The sequence below is a fragment of the Trifolium pratense genome, linkage group LG3 (assembly GCF_020283565.1).
Source record: "Trifolium pratense cultivar HEN17-A07 linkage group LG3, ARS_RC_1.1, whole genome shotgun sequence".
NCBI classification, from domain to species: Eukaryota; Viridiplantae; Streptophyta; class Magnoliopsida; order Fabales; family Fabaceae; genus Trifolium; species Trifolium pratense.
The window spans coordinates 29627823-29654215 of record NC_060061.1 but is presented as its reverse complement, the minus strand read 5'-3'; the positions used below and the strand labels follow the sequence as shown (position 1 = coordinate 29654215).

Here is a 26393-nt window from a genome sequence, read left to right as displayed (position 1 = left end):
CCTCATTTCTCAGTTGAGATCTTGTCTTTCTTGGACTATCCTTGTTGCCTAAGATCAGTTCCTCTGGATGTGATGACTTGTATTTGAAAGTATTTCTTGGGGGCTCATCATCTTCAGACTCATCAACATCAGGTTCAGCAGATGCTTCTGTTCTTGGTTGTTCAGAGTCTGTAGGAACTAATGTGTTCAGAGGTACTTCAGAGAATGGATGTTCTGAGTAGTTTGGAATATCTGAATATTGATCCTCTGATACCTGAAATCTAGATAAACCTTCCACAAGCTCTGACACTTGGTCAGGCTCTTTGTCATCAAATTTGACATGCATACTTTCTTCCACAGTGTGTGTTTCAGAGATATATAGTCTGTATGCTTTTGAGCGTTCAGAATATCCTATAAAGATACCCTTATAACCTCTAGCATCAAATTTCTTTAGATGGACTTTGTTATTTAAGATGTAACACGTACATCCAAACTGATGAAAATAAGAAATATCAGGTTTTCTTCCTTTGAACAATTCATAAGCAGTTTTGTTCAACTTAGATCTGATATAGATTCTATTTTGAACATAACATGCTGTGTTTACAGCTTCTGCCCATAAAAACTTTGCTACATTTGTTTCATGCATCATGGTTCTGGCCATTTCTTGCAGAGTTCTATTCTTCCTTTCTACAACCCCATTTTGTTGAGGAGTTCTAGGAGAAGAGAATTCATGCAAAATGCCATATTTTTCACAAAAGTTTTCAAAAGGTTCATTTTCAAATTCTCCACCATGATCACTTCTAACTTTTAAAATAGTGTAGCCTTTTTCATTTTGAATTTGTTTGCAGAAGATGCTAAACTCATCATAAGCTTCATCTTTTGTTCTTAGGAATTTTACCCAAGTCCATCTACTGTAATCATCAACAATCACTAATCCATATTTCTTTCCATTGATTGAAGCAGTGTTAACTGGTCCAAAAAGATCAATGTGAAGAAGTTCCAATGGTCTTGAGGTAGAGACAATGTTCTTAGGTTTAAAAGATGACTTTGTAATCTTTCCTTTTTGACATGAACCACAAAGTGTATTTGAGTGATATTTGATTTTAGGTAAACCTCTGACAAGGTCAAGCTTGCTAAGCTTAGAGATTAACCTCCAGTTAGCATGGCCTAACCTCTTATGCCAGATCCATTTTTCTTCACTCAAGGTCAAAAGACACATCACTTTTTGTTCATTCAAATCAGAAAGATTAATTTTATAAACATTGTTCTTTCTCAGACCTTTGAAAATCATGGTGTTATCAGATTGTTTAGACACAGTACATGATTCCTTATTAAAGACAACTACATAACCATTGTCGCAAAATTGACTTATGCTCAATAGATTATGCTTAAGTCCATCAACTAACCAAACATCATTAATAGATAGGGAGGAATTACCTACTGTACCTGTACCTATTATCTTTCCTTTCTGATTACCTCCAAAGCCAACAGAACCTCCTTCTTTCATGGTTAGCTTGGAAAACAGTTGTTTGTCACCAGTCATGTGCCTTGAACACCCACTATCCAGATACCATGAATGATTCATGATACTTCTTTGAGTGATAGGCTGTATGAGAAACAACTTTAATCACTACAATGGAACTCTTTATCACAGTTAATGATAAAGTCATCCCAATATTCTTCCTCTTCATTGATCAAGTTCTGATTGTTCACTTGAGAACTTGTCAGCCATTGGTCAAGGACATAAGCCCTTCTTCCTTTGCATAGAACTTGTTTCCAAACTCTAGGTAGGACATATCCTTTCCTAGTTGGTAAATCTGAATGATACATAATTTCAGCTTTTGGTACCCATCTTCTGGGTCCACGCTTGTTAGTCCACAAATGATTACTGTGTTGTTGAGTGTGAGAGAAAGATTTTGGTTTGGAATAATAACTCTTTTGAAAATATTTCTTAGTTTGAGTTCTGTTATTATTCCAGGACTTGGATTGTTTATGCTCCCAGAGTTTGTATTTATCACCAGTCCATTGATTTGACTGGTTATACTTACTGACTCTAGAATCATAAATAACCTTAGTCCTATGTTGCCTCTGAGGTTTGAGGTTTGACTTTCTTTTAAAAACTTCTGAGCCTTTAGGTTGACTTTTCTCATGAACTGGAGTTCCTCTGGTTCCAGAAGTTGAAGCCTCAGATTTTGAAACTTTCAGAACATCTGAACTGATACTGTCAAGTTCTGAATAGCTTTTATCTTCTGAGCTTTTCTTCCCAGATCCTGAGGAACTTGGTTCCTCTGAGTTGTCATTTCCCAAATCTCTCAGATTATTATCCTCATCTTCCAGAGTACCAAATTTCTTTCCTTCTTCACTCTGAGGTACAACATAGTAAACCCAAGATTTTCCAACCTTTTTGGGATAGGTCTTTAGCTTTGAATATGTTCTACCATATTCATAGCCAAGTCCCTCTCCTCTATGTCTCATGACATTATAAACAAGATTAGCAGCTTTGCTCTTACCAAGGTTGAGATGCACAAACTGTTGAAGAGCCATTTCTTGCTCATCAGTAGGTTTGTGACACACAGCACAACCCTTTTCAAGATCATTTACTCTATTCAGAGTTTCTTGATATAGACCTTGAAAATGTTCTGCTTGTTCAGTCAGAGTGTTAAGGTTTTCTTGTAAAACTTTTTGTTTACTTAACACTCTGAGATGTTTCTCAATGACCTTGTTAAGTGCAGTTATAAGTTGAGATTTAGAACAGTCAGAAAATACCTCATCAGTTACTTCTGAATCTGATTCTGATTCATCGTCTGAGTCTACATCTGAGTCAGTTGAAGCCATCAGGGCTAGATTTGCTTCTTCTTCTTCCTCAACTTCTTCCTCAGATGATAGCTCTTCAAAAGTAGCCATCAGACTCTTTCTCAATTTACTCTTGAATTGTTGCTTCTTTGAGCTGTATCTTTTGCTTTTGTCTTTAGCAGACATTTCTGGACAATCAGCAATAAAGTGTCCTGGCTTCTTACAGTTGAAGCAGTTCTTCTGATCATCCTTTTTGCTGACAAAATTTCTGGAGCTGTTTCCTCTGAAATTTCTTTTGTTAAATCTGTTCCATTGCTGAAACTTGGTGAATAACGCAAACTCATCCTCATTCATCTCATCCTCTTGACCATCAGCAGAAGATTCTTCTTCAATATCAAGAAGCTGAGTCTTAAGAGCCTTAGAAGTAGTCTTAGTTGACTGTAAAGCCACTGACTTAGACTTCTTCTTAGTTTCTGAGTCAGCATCCAGAACCATCTCATGGCTTCTGAGATTGCTTATCAGAGCTTCAAGACTCAGAGTCTTGAGATTTTGAGCTTCCTCTATTGCAGTGACCTTGGGTCTCCAAGCAATAGGAAGACTTCTCAGAATCTTCTGAACATGGTCATAGGTAGAATAACTTCTCTTAAGAGCTTTAAGACCAGATACAAGGATTTGAAACCTTGTAAACATAGTCTCAATGTTTTCATCTTGTTGCATAGTGAAAAGTTCATATTGTCTTATCAAAAGACTAGCTTTAGCCTCTTGAACCTTTTCATTTCCATCATAGGTAGCACACATAGAATCAAAGATAGATTTAGCAGTAGACTTGTTCTCTATTCTGACATAGTCCTCATGTCTAATAGCACCAACAACAATGTCCTTTACTCTATGATGTTTTGTGTAGATTTTTAGGTTAGCTGGTGTGAGTAACTTTCTATTCTCCATGGACAACCTACCATGTTCATTCAAGTTTTCAAAAGTTACTCCCAACTCAACCAAATCCCACAACTCATGATCAATAGCAGTAATATTGCTATACAGTCTCTCTTTCCACCACTCAAATAATGAAGCATCACCATTGAATATAGGGGCTTTTCTGTTGCCACTATGTTCATGTGATTCATTACTTAAGTAGTCATAACCAAAAGCATTTCTAGGACCACCACCAGCTCCACTGGCCTCACCTTCACCAGTAGTTCTAGTACTACTATCATCTCCTCCAGACATAGTGTTCTCACAAGATCTTTACTGTCTCACTGTTAAGTGAAAGTAACAGACCAGGTGCTCTGATGCCAATTGAAGGTGTGAAAACACAAGAAGGGGGGGGTTGAATTGTGTTTTAGCTAAGTTAAAACTTTTTCAAGTTCTTAACTCAACTACGTTAGCAGCGGAAAAGTAACACAATAAATAACAAGTTAAGGAGATAGAGAGAGAGATCACACAAGCAATTTATACTGGTTCCTCTCACAAAACGAGAGTAGTCCAGTCCCCTTGCACTTCCAAGGGAGTTCACTATAATCACACAAGATTACACCTGCTCAAGCACACAAGCAAGAGACTTCACAACTATGCTCAAGCACACAAGCTTAAGACTTCACACTTAAGCACACAAGCTTAAGTTTCCACACTTAAGCACACAAGCTTAAGTTTCTCAAGAAATGGTAAAGTATATAAAAATATACAAATGCTCTTAGATGAACCTAAGGTGAGCAAATACAAATAGTACAGAGTATTTGGCTAAAGTGCAAAAACACTTGAGAAAGGTTCAGAGCTTGTATATCACAGAGTTCAGAGTTTGTTCAGCGCACGTTCAAATCTTGATCAATGTATATATGTTGTAGCTGAATCTTCTAGTATATATACCACTAGAAAAGAGTCGTTGCAAAAGGAGCCGTTGGAGTTGATAACCTTTTGTCTTCAAGCAGTCTGTCTTGATGCAGTTTGGTTGTATCCAAAACTAAGAAAGAGTTTCAGTTACTTTGACTACTGCAGAGTGGACTTTCCTTATTCAGCTAACAAAACTGAAGACCCACGTTCTCAAGATAGGACAGACAAAACAGAGATAGCTGAGCTGATCAGACTTGAAAGGTCCTTTTCTTCATTGGTAGAAGAGTTGACTAGTAAAGAGAATCTTCACAGCTTTCAAAGAGATCTTCAGAGTTTGATGAAGCTCGTAGACAGACAAGAAGTACTGAAGTCTTCATCCTCTGAACGTTGTAACCTCTGAAGTCCAACATCTTCTGAGCGCTTGTGAACTTCTGAATTCACATCCTCTGAACTTCACTCAGAGCTTATATGATGCTTATATCTGCGCACTTAAAATAAATTTTTAGTCCTTCCAATTGTTTATTAATACTTTGTTATCATCAAAACCTTTATAGATTTAGGGGCAAACATTTTCAAATCAATTTTGTTCCAACAATTTAGGCATATTATTCTCAACAAAAACACGCCCATAACCAAAACCGAAATATAAAAAGTTGAAGGATTTCCAATAGCTTCAATTGCCTTATAATATCCTGGAATCCATTGAGACCCTTCTATGGAAATAGGGACATCGAGGAACATATATTCAATTTAGGGATATCGAGGAACATATATTCAATTTACGGACATCGAGGGACATATATTCAATTTTGCATCTAAGGCTCCAAGGGTCTTCTACACTTTTTTGAAAAAGAAGGGTCTTCCACACTTACATTTGAAGTTACGAATCAGCAATCACATTGAAATTGTATTTAGACCATCAATTTTAGGGACAACAAGGGACATAAACTAAATTTAGGGACATTGAAGGTCATATACTTACCAAAAAGTTTACCAACAACCACTCTACAAAGAAGGGCAATCCATTCTGTCTTTGAAAGTATATTGACGAAGTTCGTCACAGATGCATATTCCAATCCCAACTCTATTTAAATACGAAGCAAATTATGCATCGATATTACATTTGAATCGCCCCAGAGTCGTACTTTTCGAATTAACAGCAGCCGAATATGTCTGTACCACACCAGGCTCAGGCGCGGTAGCATGCAAAGCAGCAACCCGTATCAGACCTGAAGCAATCGTAGGTTCTGCCTGCCTCAGACCTGAAGCAATCGTAGGTTCTGCCTGCATCAGACCTGAATCAGAACACAATTTATGCGTTAAATTCCAACATTCAAGTAACTGATAAACACAATTTTTGACGGTAAAGTTTGAGTCTAGAACTTGTTCTCATTACCTTGACTAGGGCTACAAGTATCTGATCCAATATTTCTGATTGGCTAACTCCATGAGCAACTCCTCTATAATGATGATATAAGAGTCTCAACAATCTACAAGATAACAGCACCATCGAAATAATTCAGTATTATGAAGTTTAGCAACTCACAAAATATGATTATCTAATAAAATGAGTACATAGAATATAAAGCACAAGAGACCCTTACGACATACAAAAACAACTGATGGTTCAATTTCACATTTGTTTACCTATGTAAAAATAGTGTAAATTCAAGGGTAAAAATAGTTTTTTTTTTTTGTTTTGTTTCGATTCTCACTATCAATATCCGGTCTACTGACGGCCTAATTTGGTTCGGGGTCAGGTCTGGCATAAGCACTTGTAAGATTGTTACTGAGAGTTTATAGAACAACTTACGAATTGTATATAAACGGTTTTCAGGTTGTTTCCATAAACTTTTCAGGATACCTTACGAAAATAACATATAACAAAATAGTTTGACTTTATTTTATCTTATGTTACAGAAATAGCTTATCATTTTCTATTTTGTTTATCCAAACATTAAGTTGAATATTAATTGACGATGTCCATAAATTAAGTTGATATTGTGATGAACACTTGGATTGACTAGAAAGTAGGAAGTTATGGATGTGTTAGTTACCCAATCAACAAGAGAGAAACATTCATCCTTTGGCTGGTTCATGGTGTTGTGCTTCCCACTAACTATTTCCAAGGCAACAACCCAAAACTATAAACATCCGCTTTGGCCTTAAAATAACCATGCATTGCATATTCTGGAGCCATGTATCCATTGCAATATCGTAAATTCATATATTAACTTATGTGAAAATGTCCTTTAAATTCATAATATGTAGACTAAACTAAATTTGATGAGGCACTCTTTAATTCTTGGGTCTCATACCACAATTACACTTAGAAAATGATAAATTCTGCTCAACAAATTAATATACGAAGACTCACTAATTGCCGGCTACTCTAGTGGTTATGTGAGTATATCTGTCATCTTTAAGCTTGCCAAAACCAAAATCAGATATCTTTGGATTGAGATCTTTATCGAGTAACACATTAGTTGCCTTGATATCTCTGTGAACTATCTTTAGCCTCGACTCTTCATGAAGGTAAGCCAAACCTATAGCAATACCGATGCAAATTTTCTTCCTTGTCGACCAAGCCAATTTCAATTGTTCTTTTTCTTTGGCTTCATTTTCAAATGTCATTGAAAATTACACAACATAATCATATGGTATATATAATAATTAAAAGAACTACAAAACATGACTACAAAGGAAAGAAATTTACCAAACAGAGAACAAGCAACAACTGATCTCCTTCCATACAACAACCATATAGCTTAACTTGACAAGGGTGTTGCAAAGCATCCAAATCTCGTTTATAAATTTGCGATTCCCTTGTTTTGATTTAGAAGAAAGCTGCTTAACTGCAATTTCAGGAATTTATATTATATCTATTTATACAAGTGAAGTTGTAAAGAAGTAACAACAATTTCAATTAAAAGCGTAGATTGTCCTTAATACCTTGTAAACAGGATCAAACCCTCCTTCTCCAATCTTAAACTCAATATCGAAGTTGTTAGTTGCTACTTTGATTTGTCGTAACGTAAATAACCCAGGTTGGAATTCCAAACCTTTTAGCTCTGTTGAATGAAGTAAACAGAGATATCATCAAAACATTTAGCAGTTACAGATGAATCTAAATACAATGGCATCCTTGAAAAAACAAAATTTGTTTAGACCACCAAAATATGATATTCGGTGATGGTAATTACTAATTTTCTCGAGTATAATTTAAGAAACAAAATATGATTAATTCTAACACACAATACCAGACAATATTTACCATTATGTTAACCATATATAGTCATGTTAGTGTTCCAAAAACATAGCATGTGTTCAGGGAGATGACCGAGAAAGTCCTAGTTCAACGCAGGGGATTCAATGGATGAATGATTCCTGGTGCCTTTGAACCTTTAGAGTAAAAGCAATTCAGAAAAATAGGGACTGTTGAGGACAATTCTGTAACATGATATGAGAGGCAAACAATGTGAATTTTGTTCTGGCGGCGACGCGATTAGATTCGGCTTGAGGCAAATTCTCTGCTTGAAACATTCTCTGAGTTTCAGTTTATTTTTCATATTCTCAAAAACATATCAAACGATTTTAGATTTTTATACAATTCAACATAGATGATCTATACGATATAAGCTTTCAATCCAACGGTGGATTTTGTAAAATTTGTATTCGTTAAAGCGTTATTGAGCGGTGTAACATTACTCAAATGTTACACCGGTGTAATTTGATCTCTCCCCTATATATATTGTGCTCACAAATTAATTTTGTATATTCTTCTTACTTATATAATAGATTTAGTCATTTAGAGATTTTTTTTGGGTATTAACCCTCTGGTTCTCGGGGGAAGGGGGGCCGGAATTCACAGTTTGGTCGCGAGGGAAATAAAGCCCGACCACAATCAGGTGTGAATCTTAGAAAATTTAACAAATTATAATATTTGGTGTGAATAAAAAGTAAATTCACACCAGAATGGCAAAAACGTAGTAGTGGCCACAATCGCGTTGGCATCCATGACCGCAATTTAAAATCCTGTTATGTGTTTAAAGGGGTTTCCCAAACATTGATAGTTCCTTCCCATTCCTTTCACCTCTATTTTTTTTTTCTTCCTGCAAAATCCAAATTGTGCATCAAAATTCTTGAGTGTTTTATAGTTAAAGTATCTTTGTAGTGCTTACCTCTTTCTAATGGACCTATCTGTTGTCAACATCTTCTCCACCAAGCAAAACCAAATACCATGAATATAACTAGTACACCAGCAACTACAACTGCAACAATAACCCTCACAGGTATGCTACTTCCCTTTTCTGCCGGGGGTGTAAAGTCTGCGTGATTATATTACAAGTGATTTTCATATAGATTAAATTAGAGGATGAAGATGATGGAACGAGAAGAACCATGAAGAACTATTACATACCAGGATCAACCGATATAGCCGATATAAGAGCATATACTGAATCAAACGGGATTCCAGTTGTCCCTTTCCCATCCCAATCATGGCGAATCTCCAATGTATTACTAGTCACAATAGCAGTGAACTTCTTTATGATTGCCTTACCAACTCCACCGGCTTCTTTTGCAATATTGAAATCCTTCAACACCAACCTATTCTGCAAAACTTCAATCAAAACACAAATGGTTCATAATTTGTATACTAAACATGTTACTGACAAAGTTAAGATGATGAAACCACGCACCTGAATATAGATGTCAAATATACATCTTCCAAGGCTGTTATATGTTTGATCATCCGTGAACATTATCTCCGCAAAATGGAGATTTACTGTGTAGTTTCCATTTCCCAGGCAAAATCCGTAATAAGTTAGAGAAAGAGGAGAAACGCGTGCATCGATATACAGCTCGGAATTTTCCATGGCAAGATTAGTTTTATTAGACCATGTAGAGTAGTCCACAAGGCTATTATTTTTATCACAGAAGTGACCAGTATTGTTAAGTGCCCAATTTGTTGCAGTTTGCCGAAAGCTTGCGGGTCCAACTTCATTTGAGTCATCATCATATGTCTGGTCTAGCAATCCAATTTGGAAGTGGTCCAGTAAAAAGATTCCCAGTTAAGTATCTAGATTAATGATAAGACGAGTCATAGATTAAGCGACATATATTAATGAAAATAGACTTGTACTTGGAGGAATACATTCAATTCCGGGACATCAAGCGACATATATTCAATTTAGGGTCTTCTCCACTTACATTTGAAGTTATGAATAAGCATTCACATTGAAATTGCATTCAAACCATCAATTTTAGGGACACCGAGGGACTTAAACTTAATTTAGGGACATTGAGGGACATATACTTACCAATTTTTTTTACCAACAACCACTCCACAAAGAAGGGCAATCCATTCTGTCTTTGAAAGCACGTATTGACCAAGTTCGTCACAGATGCATTATTCCAATCCCAACTCTATTTAAATACGAAGCAAAATTATGCATCAATATACATTTGAATCGCCCGAGTCGGACTTTTCGAATTAACAGCAGCCGAATATGTCTGTACCGCACCAGGCTCAGCCACGGTAGCATGCAAAGCACCAACCCGTATCAGACCTGAAGCAATCGTAGGTTCTGCCTGCATCAGACCTGAAACAGAACATAGTTTATGCGCTAAATTCCAACATTCAAGTATCTGATAAACACAATTTTTGATTGTAAAGTTTGAGTCTAGCACTTATTCTCATACGTTGTTCCCATAAACACCATAATATAGACAACAAAAATTCAAAAAGTTGTTAATAAAAAATAAAGAGACAACAAAACAGAGCAAAATTATGAACATTAATAGTCCTAACAGTTCAAAGATATTCGTTTACAATGGCAGCAGTGCATGCAGTTGCTGTAAGTACATCAGAACTAAAGCGCTTTCTATTTCAAAGTGTGGTACAACCTGCACAACGAAAGAACTTATTGTAATCCATATTTTTGGTAAAATAATGAATCTCATCAAAGTCATCCAAACACAACATCCAAAGAGGTGCATTAGAATTCTTTTAGCAACTAAACAAGTTCTTAGGGTCCAATCAACGCATCTAAATAATCAAGATTCACCGATTTAGCACACTTTTGGATAATCAATACATATAAACCATTCTTCAATTTAGGGACTTCGAGGGACATATATTCAATTTAGGATCATGGAGGGACATGTATTCAATTTAGGGACTTCGAGGAAAATACTCAATTTCGGGACATCGAAGGACATATATTCAATTTACGGTCTTCTCCACTTACATTTGAAGTTATGAATAAGCATTCACATTGAAATTGTATTTATACCATCAATTTTAGGGATATCGAGGGACATAAACTCAATTTAGGGACATATAATTACCAAAACGTTTACCAACAACCACTACACAAAGAAGGGCAATCCATTCTGTCCTTGAAAGCACATATTGACCAAGTTTGTCACGGATGCATATTCTAATCCCAACTCCATTTAAATACGACTCAAATGACGCATCAATATTACATTTGAATCGCCCCGGAGTTGGACTTTTCCAATTAACAGCAGCCGAAGATGTCTGTACCGCACCAGGCTCAGCCGTAGTAGCCATGCAAAGTACCAACTCGTATTAGACCCGAAGCAATCGTAGGTTCTGCCTGCATCAGACCTGAAACATAACATACTCCATGTGTTATATTCCTACAGACCTGATAAACACAATTTTTTACGGTAAACCTTGGTCTAGCACTCCTTCCCATAAACTCCATAATTGACAACGAAAAGTCAAAAAGTTGAAAGAAAAAAAACAAAAACAGAGCAGAGCAGAGCAGAATAATGAACATTAATAGTCCTAACATTTCAAAGATAGTCCTTTACAAAGGCTGTCCATGCAGCGGCTGTAAGTACATCAGAACAAAAGCTATCTCTAATTCGAAGTGTAGCAATACCTGCACAACAAAAGAACTTATTGGAATCCATATTTTTGGTAAAATAACGTATCTTATCACAGTCATCCAATACCAAAAATAACATGCAAAGAAGTGTATTAGAATTCATTTAGAAACTAAAGAAGTTCTTAGGGTCCAATCAACGCAACTAAATAATCAAGATTCGCTGATTTAGCAGACTTTTGGAAAATCAATAAACCATCCTTCAATTTAGAGACTTCGAGGGACATATATTCAATTTAGGATCATCGAGGGACATGTATTCGATTTAGGGACTTCGAGGAATATATTCAATTTTGGGACATCCAGGGACATATATTCAATTTAGGGTCTTCTCCACTTACATTTGAAGTGATGAATAAGCATTCACATTGAAATTGCATTCAAACCATCAATGTTAGGGACATCGAGGGACATCAACTCAATTTAGGGACATCGAGGGACATGTATTCAATTTAGGGACTTCGAGGAATATATTCAATTTAGGGACTTCAAGGAGTATATTCAATTTCAGGACATCGAGGGACATTTATTCAATTTAGAGCCTTCTCCACTTACATTTTAAGTTATGAATAAGCATTCACATTGAAATTGCATTCAAATCAGCAATTTTAGGGACATCGAGGGAGATAAACTCAATTTAGGGACATATATATTCAATTTAGGGACTTCGAGGAATACATTCAATTCTGGGACATCAAGCGACATATATTCAATTTAGGGTCTTGTCCACTTACATTTGAAGTTATGAATAAGCATTCACATTGAAATTGCATTCAAACCATCAATTTTAGGGACACTGAGGGACTTAAACTTAATTTAGGGACATTGAGGGACATATACTTACCAAATTTTTTTACCAACAACCACTCCATAAAGAAAGGCAATCCATTCTGTCTTTGAAAGCACGTATTGACCAAGTTCGTCATAGATTCATTATTCCAATCCCAACTCTATTTAAATACGAAGCAAAATTATGCATCAATATACATTTGAATTGCCCCAGAGTCGGACTTTTCGAATTAACAGCAGCCGAATATGTCTGTACCGCACCAGGCTCAGCCGCGGTAGCATGCAAAGCACCAACCCGTATTAGACCCGAAGCAATCGTAGGTTCTGCCTGCATCAGACCTGAAACAGAACACACTTCATGTGTTATATTCCTACATTCAAGTAACTCACAAACACAATTTTTTCCGGTAAACCTTGGTCTAGAACTCCTTCCCATAAACTCCATAATTGACAACGAAAAGTCGAAAAGTTGAAAGAAAAAAACAAAAACAGAGCAGAGCAGAATAATGAACATTAATAGTCCTAGCATTTCGAAGATAGTCCTTTACAAAGGCTGTCCATGCAGCGGCTGTAAGTACAACAGAACAAAAGCTATCTCTATTTCGAAGTGTAGCAATACCTGCACAACGAAAGAACTTATTGCTTGATTCCCCAATTGCTTCACCATTCTAAGCGATGTGAGACTTCTTCAATATAATTTCGTTGACTTTTTTTTCCCTTCATTAGCAATGTGAGACTTACATTGTGTAACGACCCATTTTTCGTATTCGTATATTTTATTAAATGTTATTTTATTTATTAATTGGCTTTTATTATTTTAGTGAGCGACGAATAATTATTTAGCCGAACGTAAGTTATTAGACGCGAGAACCTTTGTTTTGGGCTTATGGGCGTGAGAGGTAATGGGCCTAAGCCAATTGGGCTTGGTTCATGACCATGAGAAGTAGTATAAGTAGCAAGTCAAACATATGAATAGTATCATAAATTCATTTCTTTGAGTTTGAGTGAGTAGAAGCAAGATAGAGCAAGAGCTAGGGTTTTGGCTAAGAGAAAGCTTGAGCAAGAGAAGGCTTGGATCATCATCTTTGCTTAAGGTAAGAGATTAGAATTCATGATTCTTGAGTGGTAAGGAGAGGGGAGATTGTCTATGTCTCTGTTCCCGAACTCTCCCACTCAATTTCTTTTAGATTTTGATTAAGCTTTTGTATGTGAGTATGATGTTCTTCATCATCACTTTGTATGTGTTAATCACTAGTTTGATTTCATGAAAAATATGCATGTATTTGGATCATGTTGAAAAAGTTTATGAAAGTTGCTTAAAACTCAAGTAATTGGCATGATTTTGATTGTTAGAGGTATTTGGATGTTTGGAAGGGATGATTAATGTTCCTTGATACCATATATGTTTGGAATGGCTGTTTATATGAATTTATAACATGTTTGAATGAATTTTTGAGTTGATTTGAGGTTAAACCGCCTTAGATAACTCAAGAACAGATATTCTGTTCTGGTGTGGTTCGCTAAGCGACCAGGAGTTCGCTGTAGCGAACAGGTTCGCTGAAGCTCGCCAATGCTCGCCATGAGCAGGTGACTTCCGGGTGAGGTTCGCGTAGGCTCGCTAAGCCTTCGCTCAGCGAATGGTTCGTTGAAGCTCGCCAATGCTCGCCATGAGCAGGTTACTTCCTGGTGTGGTTCGCCATGTCTCGCTAAGGCTTCGCTTAGCGAAGGCCTCTGTGACAGCAATTCTTGTTGATGGTTGTAAGTGTGATTAGGCACTTGTAACATGGTTTAAGAGCATCCTTACATGATTGTTGATACATGTTGATACTGTTAATGCTTATTGTTAATCATTATATGATTGATAAACGTGTATGCAATAAGTGTAGCTTAAAGTGAGCAATGTTATGTTTTGGCATTAATTGCAATGTTAAGTGAATGTGTTAGGGTTTGTGTTCCCGCATTCATAAAAGAGTAGCTTCGAGCTAGAGAATATCATATGGTTGATATGTGTATGCATACATGCATTCATGATTGTATGTGAACATTGGAAACTTGGGTTCCAATAACGAAAATGGATTATGTGTCCATAATGAAGCCGAGGATCGGATTAGATGAATCCATGAGTCCAGAGCTGCTATCCAACAGGATATAAAACTGTTTTGGCTTATCCAAGGGAGATAAGATGGTTCGGTAAGTTCCGACATATCCAGCATGATATAAAACTGTTCTTGGTCCACCGTTGGTGAGACATCTTGGTACCACATGCATTTAGTTATGTCTAGGGATGGCATGACAGTGAATTAATTGGCATTAGATACCTTAGGGTAAATGCGCATATATTTGATAAATGGTACGTGACATTATTTGGTTGAATTGTGTTGAACTTTATTAATTGATAATCGTTTAGTGCGATGTTTTGGCGTGAGTTAGAATATGTATGATGTAGTTCGAAAGTGTAAGGTCTTTCTTATGCTCGTATGATATGCGATTATGTTTTCTAACTCTCTGCTTTGTGTTATTTGCTGGACCTTTGGGGGTTCAGATATTCAGGCTGAGGATTGTGCCGACGTTTAGACTGCTGTTCTAGCGTGGTGTTGAAGTACCTTTTGGTGAGGAGACTTAGCATAGATTACTCCTCTTAGTACTAGCTTTTGACTAGAGTTTGTAAATAGTGAATGCTCTGGTAATGTAACATCGAGTCGGGGATTACGCTTGGATTTCATCGTATATCGGTGTTACCTTTTTGTTATGCTAGTTCTTGTATAAGTGACATCCTTAGGGATGAATATGGCTTATGTATATATATATATGTATATATATGCTTGCTTGGTTTGATTGGAATCCGCTGTTGCTTTTCATGTTAAATTTCATGATGCTCTGTGTGTATGCTTGTGTTTTAATTACCGCGTGGCACTCTGCCTTTACACTTGTTGAAAAGTTTTTAAAATTACGTTTTTAAGGGTAGTATGAGTTAGGGTGTTACACATTGCATTCAACCCCAACAGTTTTAACCCGACCGAAAGACTTACGATTTATTCGGATTAAGCGGGTTGCGGTCGGATCATAAATTTTTGCACACCCACTAGTCACAACTATGCAACCACGGCACTCAAAACTTGTTTGATAAATTTCAATATAAAATCTTGTTCCAATTACTAGTTGGACTAATAATTCTTGGATTTGTGTGTTTTATGTTAGTGTATGAACTTCAACCGTGAACCGCACCCAGAGCCGGTCCGGCCAACCTCTTGAACCGCTAGTTTGTGAAACCGGTGAAAAAATCGTAAAAACCGGTGTGAACTGAAAACCGGTCCCGGTTTTATCTAACCGGCCGGTCCAACTTTTTGAAGAATTTTTTTTTCCTCAGTTTCCTTTTTTTTTTTTTTCTTTTTTTTTTTTTATAAAAAAAAAACTTTATCGACAAAAGCATAGAAAGAGAAACTAGAAAATCTAGTGGAACTCAAGCCAAAAGGAGATGCAGATCCTATGTGTTATGCAGAGAGAGCCTATGGGAAACAATATTTATTCTCAAATTGCAATTAAAAAGAGATAGTTAGATTTTCCTGGTAGGTAGAGTTTGAGTTTGAGATGCATAGAAATTGAAAAATAGTATGGAAAAATAGTATGGAGACGGCTGTACCAATTTATTTCCTGGAGATGTGTTATGTAAACACAAAATAGTTGGACAAAAATACGACATCGTACTTTCTCCACTCACATCACGAATATCAAGGTGTGCAACAAATATTAAAAAAAGTAAAAAGTATAGTTTTGTTGTATTTTTGTTAAAACATTGTGTCTAAATAACATTTTCCCTGACATATATGCAATGCATAGTAGACATGATATTTATATTTTGGGTTGTGGTGATAAATGGGCTTGGGTCATATGCAATAAACAATTTTTTTTTTTTTTTTTTTTATCGAAATGTGTAGTATTATTTTGTTCCTCTGTTTTAGTATTATTTTTGGGTTGGCAACGTGGAGCATTTTGAAATGTAGGATGAATCGAATGGAGCATAACGAGAGAAAGTTACGTGACTTTCGCGTGCAAAAGTCACTCAATCCCGGTCCTAAAAATGTATCTTTTGTGTGTGTGCAGTTCTGGATTTGCTAAAGAAGAGGGGACTAAGCCCAAAGAGAATACAAGTCACTTTGATTTAATCTATTAACATCTTCTTCCTTAGAGAATAGTTTTCTTTTTTCCCTTTTTGTTTTTTATTAGCCTTATAACCAAAAAAAAATCTATTAACATCTGGAATTTTAACTAGTTATTTTGATTTTCATTTATTATATGTGTGTCTATGATTTATTATTTAAAAATTGAGTATAATAATTTACTTACCAAACAACATATAAGTTTAACTAGCTCTAAAGGTGATGCATCGGTTGTATTAATAACCCAACTCAATACTTTATTAGATCCAATCCAGCAACCTATGTGTATAAGTATTTTGTGCAAATGCACAAACAAATCAAAATATAAAAGATAATTACACGTAAACAAAAGGTAGACTGACAACAAGTTGTGCGCTAAACCTTTTTGTACATTAAACCGTGGAAACAAGCTTGCTGGTAGGTATATATATATATATATATATATATATATATATATATATATATATATATATATATATATATATATATATATGGCAAATCCACAAAGTCTAAAGTATATTTTTTGTATTATGACTTGGAAGCAAAAATGGCTTCCATATCTTCATACAAAGCTTTTGGTTTTGACTTATAATCAGAAGAAGAACTACCACTTCTCTTGTTTCCCCAAAAACCACTCCATCTAGTAGTACTACTAGTAGAAGGATCAGTAATTTGAACTCCACTTCTATCCTTACTAAAGCTACGTTTTGCGAGTTCCCTTATTCTTTTCAACCATGGTATATCAGGCGTGCCTGAGCTCCTACTACCTGAGTGCATGCTTCTTTCAACCGCCAAACCAATGTCTCGAGTTTCGTTGTTCGCATGGCCATTTTGAGGTAACTTCTTTTCCAAGTTTTTGATCCATTTTTTAGGGATGAAATACAAAAGAAGCCCAATTGAAGCAATTTTCAAACCTGTTAACAATGATTTCTCCTCAGGGTCTAGTAGCTTTGTTTGTGCACATAAAGCATACCATTCGTTAGTAATTTGTGAACAATACCCTACTAAAAACAGCACAAGCATGAAAATCCCAAATTTTGTCTCAGTTCTCACAGAAAAGTCTTTCTTCAAGAGCACGAAACAAGTAGCGAAAAAAGTAACTTCACATGTGAGTGAGATGATCTCAACTAGTTGGACCTTTTTCTTAATAAAAGGCTTCTTTAGCACAATGAAGAATAGCTGAAAAGAGGTTATAGATAGCATAATCAACGGACTCTTAAGTGATGTGGATCGTGTCTGAATGAAGATGCCTGCTAAAATTCCGAGTGAAACGCGCCTAATGGATTCAAGAAACACATAGTATATTCTGAGAATTCCAAAGAGCTTTTGGATGAAAGGTGCTTCTGCATCTTCATTTTCATCATCTGAGGCAATAATGTGGTCACTTTGACTCGGAAGACTTCCGCCTGATATTTGTGAAAGCATGTACTTTGGAGGACCTCTTAAATCTTCAAAAAGAGGGCCAAATATAGTTAGGTAAACAGATTTAGGTCTTCCTTTCCATGTCCATTGGCCTCTTTTACCTGGTCCAAGAGTTACTCTTATAAGCTCTTGATACCAATGAAATGTCTCACCTTCATGATGAACTTCCTTGTATTGAAGAAGTTTTCCAAATGTGATTCCAACTGATAAGAACATGAACAAAGCTAGAAGCACAATGGATACAAAAATCAACAGTATGATTCCAACTGCCATTGCTGAAGGTGTTCCTCCTAAAGCCATGCAAACAAATGGGAAAAATTTAGCAATTCACTATACTAATGGTTTTAAACAATTTGTACAGATTGCATATGGCAATGTGTCAAATAATGAACGTAGCACCGACACTAGAGATTGAAGGCATATTCGGTGATTACATCCAATAACTTCTATTTTCGCAAATTATTACCGGTGTTTATGTGTCAATCTCGTGTATGGTGTCTATGTTTGTGTCGGTGCTTCATATCAAATAATAATATCGAATTAAATTACCTTTAATAAGGCCAGAAGAGGCCTTGCAAATACCAGGCAGTGCAATAAATAAAAGGAATATTTCAAATCTTGGGAATACGAGTGCTCCATATATTCCAGGCTTTTCAGAACTTCTCTTCCTAAATTTGAGAGTAATAAGTAGAAAAGCATGCAGAACCAACAAACCGCCATAGATCACAGCTAGCCAAAACATGGTTCTATAAAAATCTGTCCATCTACATTAAAAATGAATAATCTGATTGATAAAACGAATAAACAAACAAAATTATAATGTATTGAATCCAAAATATATATAACTTACCCACTGGAATGTTGTGAATCCAAAATATATTCAGCTTCTGGTTTCATATTTTCGCTCTGCAGGTATGCATTGTTTATTAAGGAATTTGAATGTTCATAAGAAATTAACTTTCTCTGCAAGATTGATAAGTTAACTTCTGACCTCAAAATATCGCCGGTACTCTGAAGAAGTAAGTGGTGATCCATACACTGAAGCACCATAATTCAAATTCTGGCCTAATAACAGCATATTTGGGATTGTTGCTGAAGTTTTGGTAAAGGAATTAGAGCTACCAAAAGGACTAGTGCCTACCATGAACAAGCTCATAGGTCCAGATTCCCACGGCACAGAAAAATAAGGTATGGTCCATTGCAAATGCCTTGAAAATTCATAAAATTCAACTGGCAACTTAGCTGATAACCATCTAGCTAGTGCAAATACTTGAATATGGCACAGAGTTCTCTGCATGATTGAAAAAAATTATATCATCAATGTTGTGTTTGTATTCGTTCCATTATTATCACTACGAGAACATAAGAAACTTTTGTAATTTGCATAAATGTTTAACATTCTTCAATTAATTAATATAAATCAAATACACAATAGTCAAGTTAGATATCTCACAAAAAGATTCCTAACGGGATCAACGATCAAGAAGGAAGAAGATCTCGCAAATGTATCAACAGATTGAAGGCTCGCAGTTGAGATAGTAAGCAGCCCCGCAGCAATTGATGTCAGCGCAAAAGTAGCAGTTGCAAATGCCGAAATCACACAGGAACTGAGAGGTACCGAGTCTGCATGATTCATGAAATCATATATATATACGGTATTGAGATAGATCAATATTAACGGTATTCAATAAAAACACATAAACCGTTAATCTTGATTGGTCTCAAAAGCATATCAAACGATTTTAAATTTTTGTAAAATTTAACATAGATGATCTATATGATATAAACTTTCAATCCAACGGTGGATTTTGCAAAATTTGTATTCGTTAAAGCGTTATTGAGCGGTGTAACATTACTCAAATGTTACACCGGTGTAATTTGATTCATCCCCTATATATATATATATATATATATATATATATATATATAACACATCAATATAACTTTTTAAAAATTTGCATCTAAAAAATGAAATTAAAAAAAAAAATATAATAGTATTTCAAATTTGCAATATAGTGATGATAATAACAGAATCACTAAAAAGACAAAATATAAAAGAATCTTACAGTGCCTCACTTGTAGAACATTGGAAGCTAAATTTTTGTTGCCAGCAATATCATGAGTTACATTCTCCGGAATACTGACAAATACTAAATCATCATCTGCTTGTAGCTCAACAATGTATGTGCTCCATTTTAGTTTGTGAAAGCTGCTGGACAGAAATAAAAAGTTGAAAGAGAAAGGATCAATTAACAACTTGCATTCGGCTTTCTCATTCTTAAATGAATCGATGTTACTAAGCTACCTTTTATTTTTCTTATAGATATAATGTATTTTTTTATACTTGCCTTTTTAATAAACCTCCTGAAATTGATATGCAAGAGGTATTGAAGCCAAAAACAGGTTTCACAAATTCAATCAATATTTGGATATTGTGATCTTTTGTCCTCATTCTATGTGTACTTAACATCACCATAGGTCTCTTAGAATCTGAATTCAATGAAAATATTAGCATATAAATACAAATAATGTCTACTTTATGGATAACATCATTAACATGTACTACCATAGAGAAAATTAACCGGTGCAGTTGGAGAAACTCGAGTCCCTTGTCTGGTTATTATTAACTTTGAGTTGAAGTCAATTGAGATTATAGCGGTAGAGGAGATATTAGCAATCTGCCATAATAATTAACCAAAAAAATATGTGTAAGGAGAAGTGGTACACTTGGAAAAAGCATAAATAAAAGAACATAAACAAAACATGCCACGTGCATGAATTAACTAACCATGAATCCAAATCTACGATTTCCGAGATTTTCTGCACTAGTTGGAATGAGTGAACCGTGACTAATATTGAGAGAATTCATAACTTCTTTTGATGAGTTTAGAATGGGAGATGAGAAGTACAGATACACCTTCAGCTTGTTATGATCATTCGTTGCCTGCACTGTTCTAGTTTCACTTTTAAGCTGAAGTAGTTTTTCAGGTACATGAGTCCTGATGTTGACATAAACCCTTCTTCTGTCTGTGGATCATGCTCACCATAGAAGCAAACCAAGTTTTTTAACATCAAAAACTGATATAGAGATTTGTTCTTATAGTAAAGTAACCACATTATTTAAGGCTAATACATTATAAAATTCTGTTTAATATATATATATATATAATATATATATATATATATATATATATATATATATATATATATATATATATATATTTTATATGTATTTGTCTTCTTTTTATTGGATATAATAAGATATATGTAGGATAATTACACTTTAATATTATTGGATTGAAAATATATGTGTGTTGAGGACAGAGAAAGGCCGAGTTCAAAATATTCAAAGCTTAAACATGATCCGCTACTTGCCATAAGCTTATTTTTAGGCTTGATTGCGACGTTTTTGCAAGTTTGGTATGACATGTTAGTTTACTTAAATACCTATTCCATACTGTGTCAAAAAATACCTATTCCATACTAACTAACGTTTTTAAATAAGTTATCTGGCCTATCTTCAAATAGACTAATGCGCAAGCTAATATGTCAATCAGATGAAGTTCTATTTTGAGCTAATATTCACATGGACACATCTATATCCATACATACAGTGATTACACAAATAATATATCAAATCCTCATGAATTAATCTATCTAGTACTAATCTACTATTACTATGACATAATAAAAGATTACACTCACCAATATGAACATAAACACTTGAATTTGGCATTCTTGTGAAGCTGTTACCAGCTATGTCAGTGCAGAAATTCTTATCCATCACAAGGATTGCACGGCCATATTGAACAGTAGAGGATAAACTAACAAGAAGAGAATACACGAGGTTTGGCTTCAGAGTTTTAAAGGAAGACGGTATAACCTGGCCAGCACCATACACAAGAAGCTGGAAAGAAATATAACAAGAATTAATAGGTTAAAAACTGTCGGTAACACGATACTCACTTCATCTTGTTTTGAGAAATCTAAGCTAAGCAATTGAAGATGATGCTACCTACTTACTTACATTGCATGCATTCACAGACTTGCATCCAAAACCTTCACCTATACAAGGTTCACTGAAAGATATATTTACTGATACATTTAAAGAACTTGTGAAAGTTGTTGAGGCTGTAACATATGCTGTTGGTGGAATTGTGTCTGGAAAAAGAAATACTGTTATCAGAAAGGTGTATAACAAAAGAAAAAAATAATTATAGACTCTTTTTAGCTTAGTTTTATCAAGCTCTCCTAGATAGCTTATGGAAACAACTTAAACTTGCTCCATCCCTTTTTCGATTTCTATCCACCAAATTCTATTTTTACCATGAAAATAAATGTTTTGACAATGCAAATAGCTTTTTTAACGTACATGTTCAGATAAATAACTAATCAAATCTGACCACTTATAGCGTAAGTTCTCATATGATAAACGCCTATTGGATTAATATTTAATTAAGTTGTTTATCCAAAACTCTCGCTAGTCTTAACTCTTTCCTTCCAAAGATAGATAACATGATTTATCAATGGTATATAAGTATTTAAAAGAGGAATGAAGTATGGTTTCTTAACCAACAGTCCAGTTATAGATAGCACAGCCAAAAAGTCCTTGATGTCCATTGTTGCAGACTTCAAAACTATGGTTCCCATCGCGCAAGCTTGAGTAGGTAACTCTCCCATTAGTACATACTGATCTGATCCCATCATCAAGCTGCAAATACGGTATGTTTAGAATGTTCCCAGTAATCAAAATTAACTTTTAAGTTCACTAGTAAATAGCCAAATTCATGTGCTACAATTGCAACTGTTGAGAGTTCCACATTGGTTGCAATGGCCTGAATATATGTTTCTAAGTGAGGCAATCATCACTTTACAAGCCGGTTTTGTAGGGTCGAGTTAGACTCAACTCCCAATTCTAAGATGCTATCAGAGTCTCCTCCACGATCATGCTATCAAGTTTCTGACCAGGCCACCCACCAAGTGAGGGCAATCATCACCTTACAAGTCGGTTTTGTAGGATTAACTCTCAATTCTAAGAACAACAAAATAAGGGTATATTTGGATTAAGCTTATCTATTGACATAAGTTGGTTTTGTAAGGTTGAGTTAGACTTAACTCCCAATTCTAAGATTGTATCAGAGCCTTCTCCATGATCCACTAGGCCACCTACTATCAGGTTTCTGATTGGGCCACCCACCATGTGAGGGCAATCATCACCTTATAAGTTGATTTTGTAGGGTTGAGTTAGACCCGACTCTCAATTTTAAGAACAACAAATAAGGGTATATTTGGATTGACTTATTTAAGCTTATCTATTGACATAAGCTCTTGTGAAACTGTTTGGGAAAGTCTGTAGAAACAACATATGACATGACCATAAGCTGTTTTCAGCTTATTTTTATAAGCTCGCCAAAACAGCTTATGAAAATGAGTTGAAGCTTATATGAAAATAATTGGTTTTTATTATGCAAACATGCCCTTATGTTGTTTATGTTATAAGCACATAAGAAGTTGTTTATTGAAACATGCCCTTAAAAACTGGATATGAAAGTTAAAAACTAGCCATGCTCATAATAAGCACACAACTAGTGACATACAAACCTTACAACTGAGGCTGCAATTTGAGCAAGAATGGTTACTACCGGAATTAAGAACTTCAAAAGCAAATGTTGCTGAGTTCAAGTGAGACAATGCATGAGGTGCTTTCAAGAATTTCACAGTTACATCCGAACCACCACATTTGGTAATGGAACAAAGTGTTGACAAAACCCAACAGTGTATACACAAACGTAATACTCTAAGCACACCCATATGTCTTCCAATGGTTGCGAACAAAGTGTTGTTATTGTGGTGTAGTTGGATTTTTGCATGAAAGAGAGCTCATAATAGAGACAGAGATTTGATGAATTAATTGTGTTAAGATAGTGTGCCTTAAATGATGGGGTTTCAGTATGTTCACTATTTCAAAGTTTTGTGGTTATAATATAGTCATTACATTATGGATAAGTCACTGAACTTTGAGTGCATAGCATGCTTCTAAATTGCAGTCGCAATCGCAGCTGCAGTTAGACTGTAAATTTTGATATTACAATAAAATGCAGACGAATGTATCCAATGCGTGAAGTTATACGTATAAAATCTTTATGGTAAATACTCCCCCAGGTCCTAAGAAAAAGTTCATTTTTTAGATTCATTCAAAATCTAATGTATTTGATCAATAATATGGTCCGGATACATTTTTTTTATACTACAAGTTTAATTTGGTTCGGGGGATAGTTCTGACATCAAATTGTTCTAGTCCCCTTCCGATCGCAGTTGCGGGGATCGAATCGTGGTCCTCCCTACCAAGTTCAGCGTCAATCACCACTGAACCAACTAACGATTGGTTGATACATTAAATTTTTAATGAATTTAAAAAAGTGAATTTTCTCTTATATATAAAACTGGAGAGAGAAATGCTAACTAACAAGTGTTAATATTAAGACTTATAAGTTACCCTATTTATATAGAATTTAATATCTACTTTTATTATTTTTTTGGGATTTAATATCTACTTTTTTATTGAATGTTAAACTCTTGCTCACGACAAAATAAATAATTGAAGTTGAAGGAAAGAACAACAAATGTAACTTAAAAACCATTGTAATTTATGAACTTGAATAGATAAAAAGGAGAATGTGGGAACAATTGAGTGATGGTCCCACTAAATGATAAAAGAAGCAAGAGATCTTTTATTCTTTGTCAATCACATAGTGACAATACGATTTTGAGAGAGGGTGATATAAAATGTCTATTGAGCTCAACCTTAGAAACGTTATCTCTCGCTAGACCTTTCACCGGTGCACGGATTTAATTAGGTGTAATATGTAACAATAAAAAATAAAATACAAAAATTCTAAGAGCATTTTCAATAAGAGTAGTATATGGAATTTCATAGACTAATTATTCTATATTTGTTTATGTGCTTATTTTATATTTTATATATTTTTTAAATAATTTTTGAACCCCATCGTTTTGTTTACTTATTAAAAAAAATTGCTGATAACTAAAGGTTAAAAAATTGATGATAATTAAAGGTTAAAAAAAATAAATTAAAGACGTAATCAAGAACATAAACTTAAGTAGACATCCATAAATAAATAAAAATTGTGATTAATTCCGCCGTTCAAATTTATTGAAAACAGGGTTAACATATTAGGATTCCTAAATTCTTTCATAATTGAAGCACATGTTTTAGCGATTGAAAGGTTTTATTGTAAGTAAGAGATGCAGGTTCGATGACAAATCTGTATATTTTTAATATAAAGCTGCAATAAAAAGAAAGAGAAAATGAGGGGAAAAAAATTTGGTTTAGGGTTAGCTTATGTAACGACCCATTTTTCGTATTCGTATATTTTATTAAATGTATTTTATTTATTAATTGGCTTTTATTATTTTAGTGAGCGACGAATAATTATTTAGCCGAACGTAAGTTATTAGGCGCGAGAACCTTTGTTTTGGGCTTAATGGGCGTGAGAGGCAATGGGCCTAAGCCATTTGGGCTTGGTTCATGACCATGGAAAGTAGTATAAGTAGCAAGTCAAACATATGAATAGTATCACAATTCATTTCTTTGAGTTTTGAGTGAGTAAGAGCAAGAGCAAAGCTAAGCTAGGGTTTTGGCTAGGAGAATCACGAGCAAGAGAGGAGAGGAAAGGCTTGGATCATCATCTTTGCTTAAGGTAAGAGATTAGAATTCATGATTCTTGAGTGGCAAGGAGAGGGGAGATTGTCTATGTCTCCATTCCCGAACTCTCCCACTCAATTTCTTTTAGACTTTTGATTAAGCTTTTGTATGTGAGTGTGATGTTCTTCATCATCACTTTGTATGTGTTAATCACTAGCTTGATTTCATGAAAAATATGCATGTGTTTGGATCATGTTGAAAAAGTTTATGAAAGTTGCTTAAAACCCAAGAAATTAGCATGATTTTGATTGTTTGAGGTATTTGGATGTTTGGAAGGGATGATTAATGTTCCTTGATACCATATATGCTTGAAATAACTGTTTATAAGAATTTATAACATGTTTGAATGAATTTTTGAGTTGATTCAATGTTAAACCGCCTTATTGAAACTCAAGAACAGATATTTTTCTGGTATAGTTCGCTAAGCGACCAGGAGTTCGCTGTAGCGAACATGTTCGTTGAAGCTCGCCAATGCTCGCCATGAGCAGGTGACTTCCTGGTGAGGTTCGCGTAGGCTCGCTAAGCCTTCGCTCAGCGAATAGTTCGCTGAAGCTCGCCAATGCTCGCCATGAGCAGGTGACTTCCTGGTGAGGTTCGCCATGTCTCGCTGAGGCTTCGCTTAGCGAAGGCCTCTGTGACAGCAATTTTTGTTGATGTTTGTAAGTGTAATTAGGCACTTGTAACATGGTTTAAGGGTATCCTTACATGATTGTTGATACATGTTGATACTGTTAATGCTTATTGTTAATCGTTATATGATTGATAAACGTGTATGCAATAAGT

At 35.2% G+C, this 26393-nt stretch overlaps 1 protein-coding gene, 2 long non-coding RNA genes and 1 pseudogene across 6 annotated transcripts; all 4 read right to left on the bottom strand.

The window, feature by feature from the left end:
• Nucleotides 1-5228: 5228 nt before the first annotated feature.
• On the bottom strand, nucleotides 5229-6801 carry LOC123918300. The gene is made up of 3 exons (XR_006812747.1): nucleotides 6657-6801; nucleotides 5996-6089; nucleotides 5229-5894 (listed from the first exon to the last, which is right to left on the bottom strand). It is a non-coding gene; the product is annotated as an uncharacterized LOC123918300 (long non-coding RNA).
• Nucleotides 6802-6812: 11 nt separating this feature from the next.
• LOC123918299 lies at nucleotides 6813-9671 on the bottom strand (annotated as a pseudogene).
• A 645-nt stretch (nucleotides 9672-10316) lies between these two features.
• Nucleotides 10317-12913, bottom strand: LOC123918302. The gene is made up of 3 exons (XR_006812749.1): nucleotides 12361-12913; nucleotides 10951-11513; nucleotides 10317-10506 (listed from the first exon to the last, which is right to left on the bottom strand). It is a non-coding gene; the product is annotated as an uncharacterized LOC123918302 (long non-coding RNA).
• A 3780-nt stretch (nucleotides 12914-16693) lies between these two features.
• LOC123915918 lies at nucleotides 16694-23888 on the bottom strand. 4 transcript variants are annotated; one of them, XM_045967197.1, is made up of 13 exons: nucleotides 23486-23888; nucleotides 22457-22595; nucleotides 21912-22045; nucleotides 21590-21791; nucleotides 20673-20911; nucleotides 20451-20562; nucleotides 20233-20374; nucleotides 19951-20093; nucleotides 19338-19507; nucleotides 18876-19175; nucleotides 18735-18790; nucleotides 18434-18648; nucleotides 16694-18174 (listed from the first exon to the last, which is right to left on the bottom strand). In XM_045967197.1, the coding sequence occupies exons 1-13, from the start codon at nucleotides 23693-23695 to the stop codon at nucleotides 16991-16993; spliced, it is 3246 nt and encodes a 1081-aa protein (XP_045823153.1). In that variant the 5' UTR covers nucleotides 23696-23888; the 3' UTR covers nucleotides 16694-16990. The 4 variants fall into 4 exon arrangements, with proteins under 4 accessions (XP_045823153.1, XP_045823152.1, XP_045823155.1 ...); XM_045967196.1 differs by having other exon boundaries at nucleotides 19951-20096; nucleotides 23486-23877; XM_045967199.1 differs by lacking the exon at nucleotides 22457-22595 and having other exon boundaries at nucleotides 19951-20096; nucleotides 23486-23623.
• Nucleotides 23889-26393: the final 2505 nt, after the last annotated feature.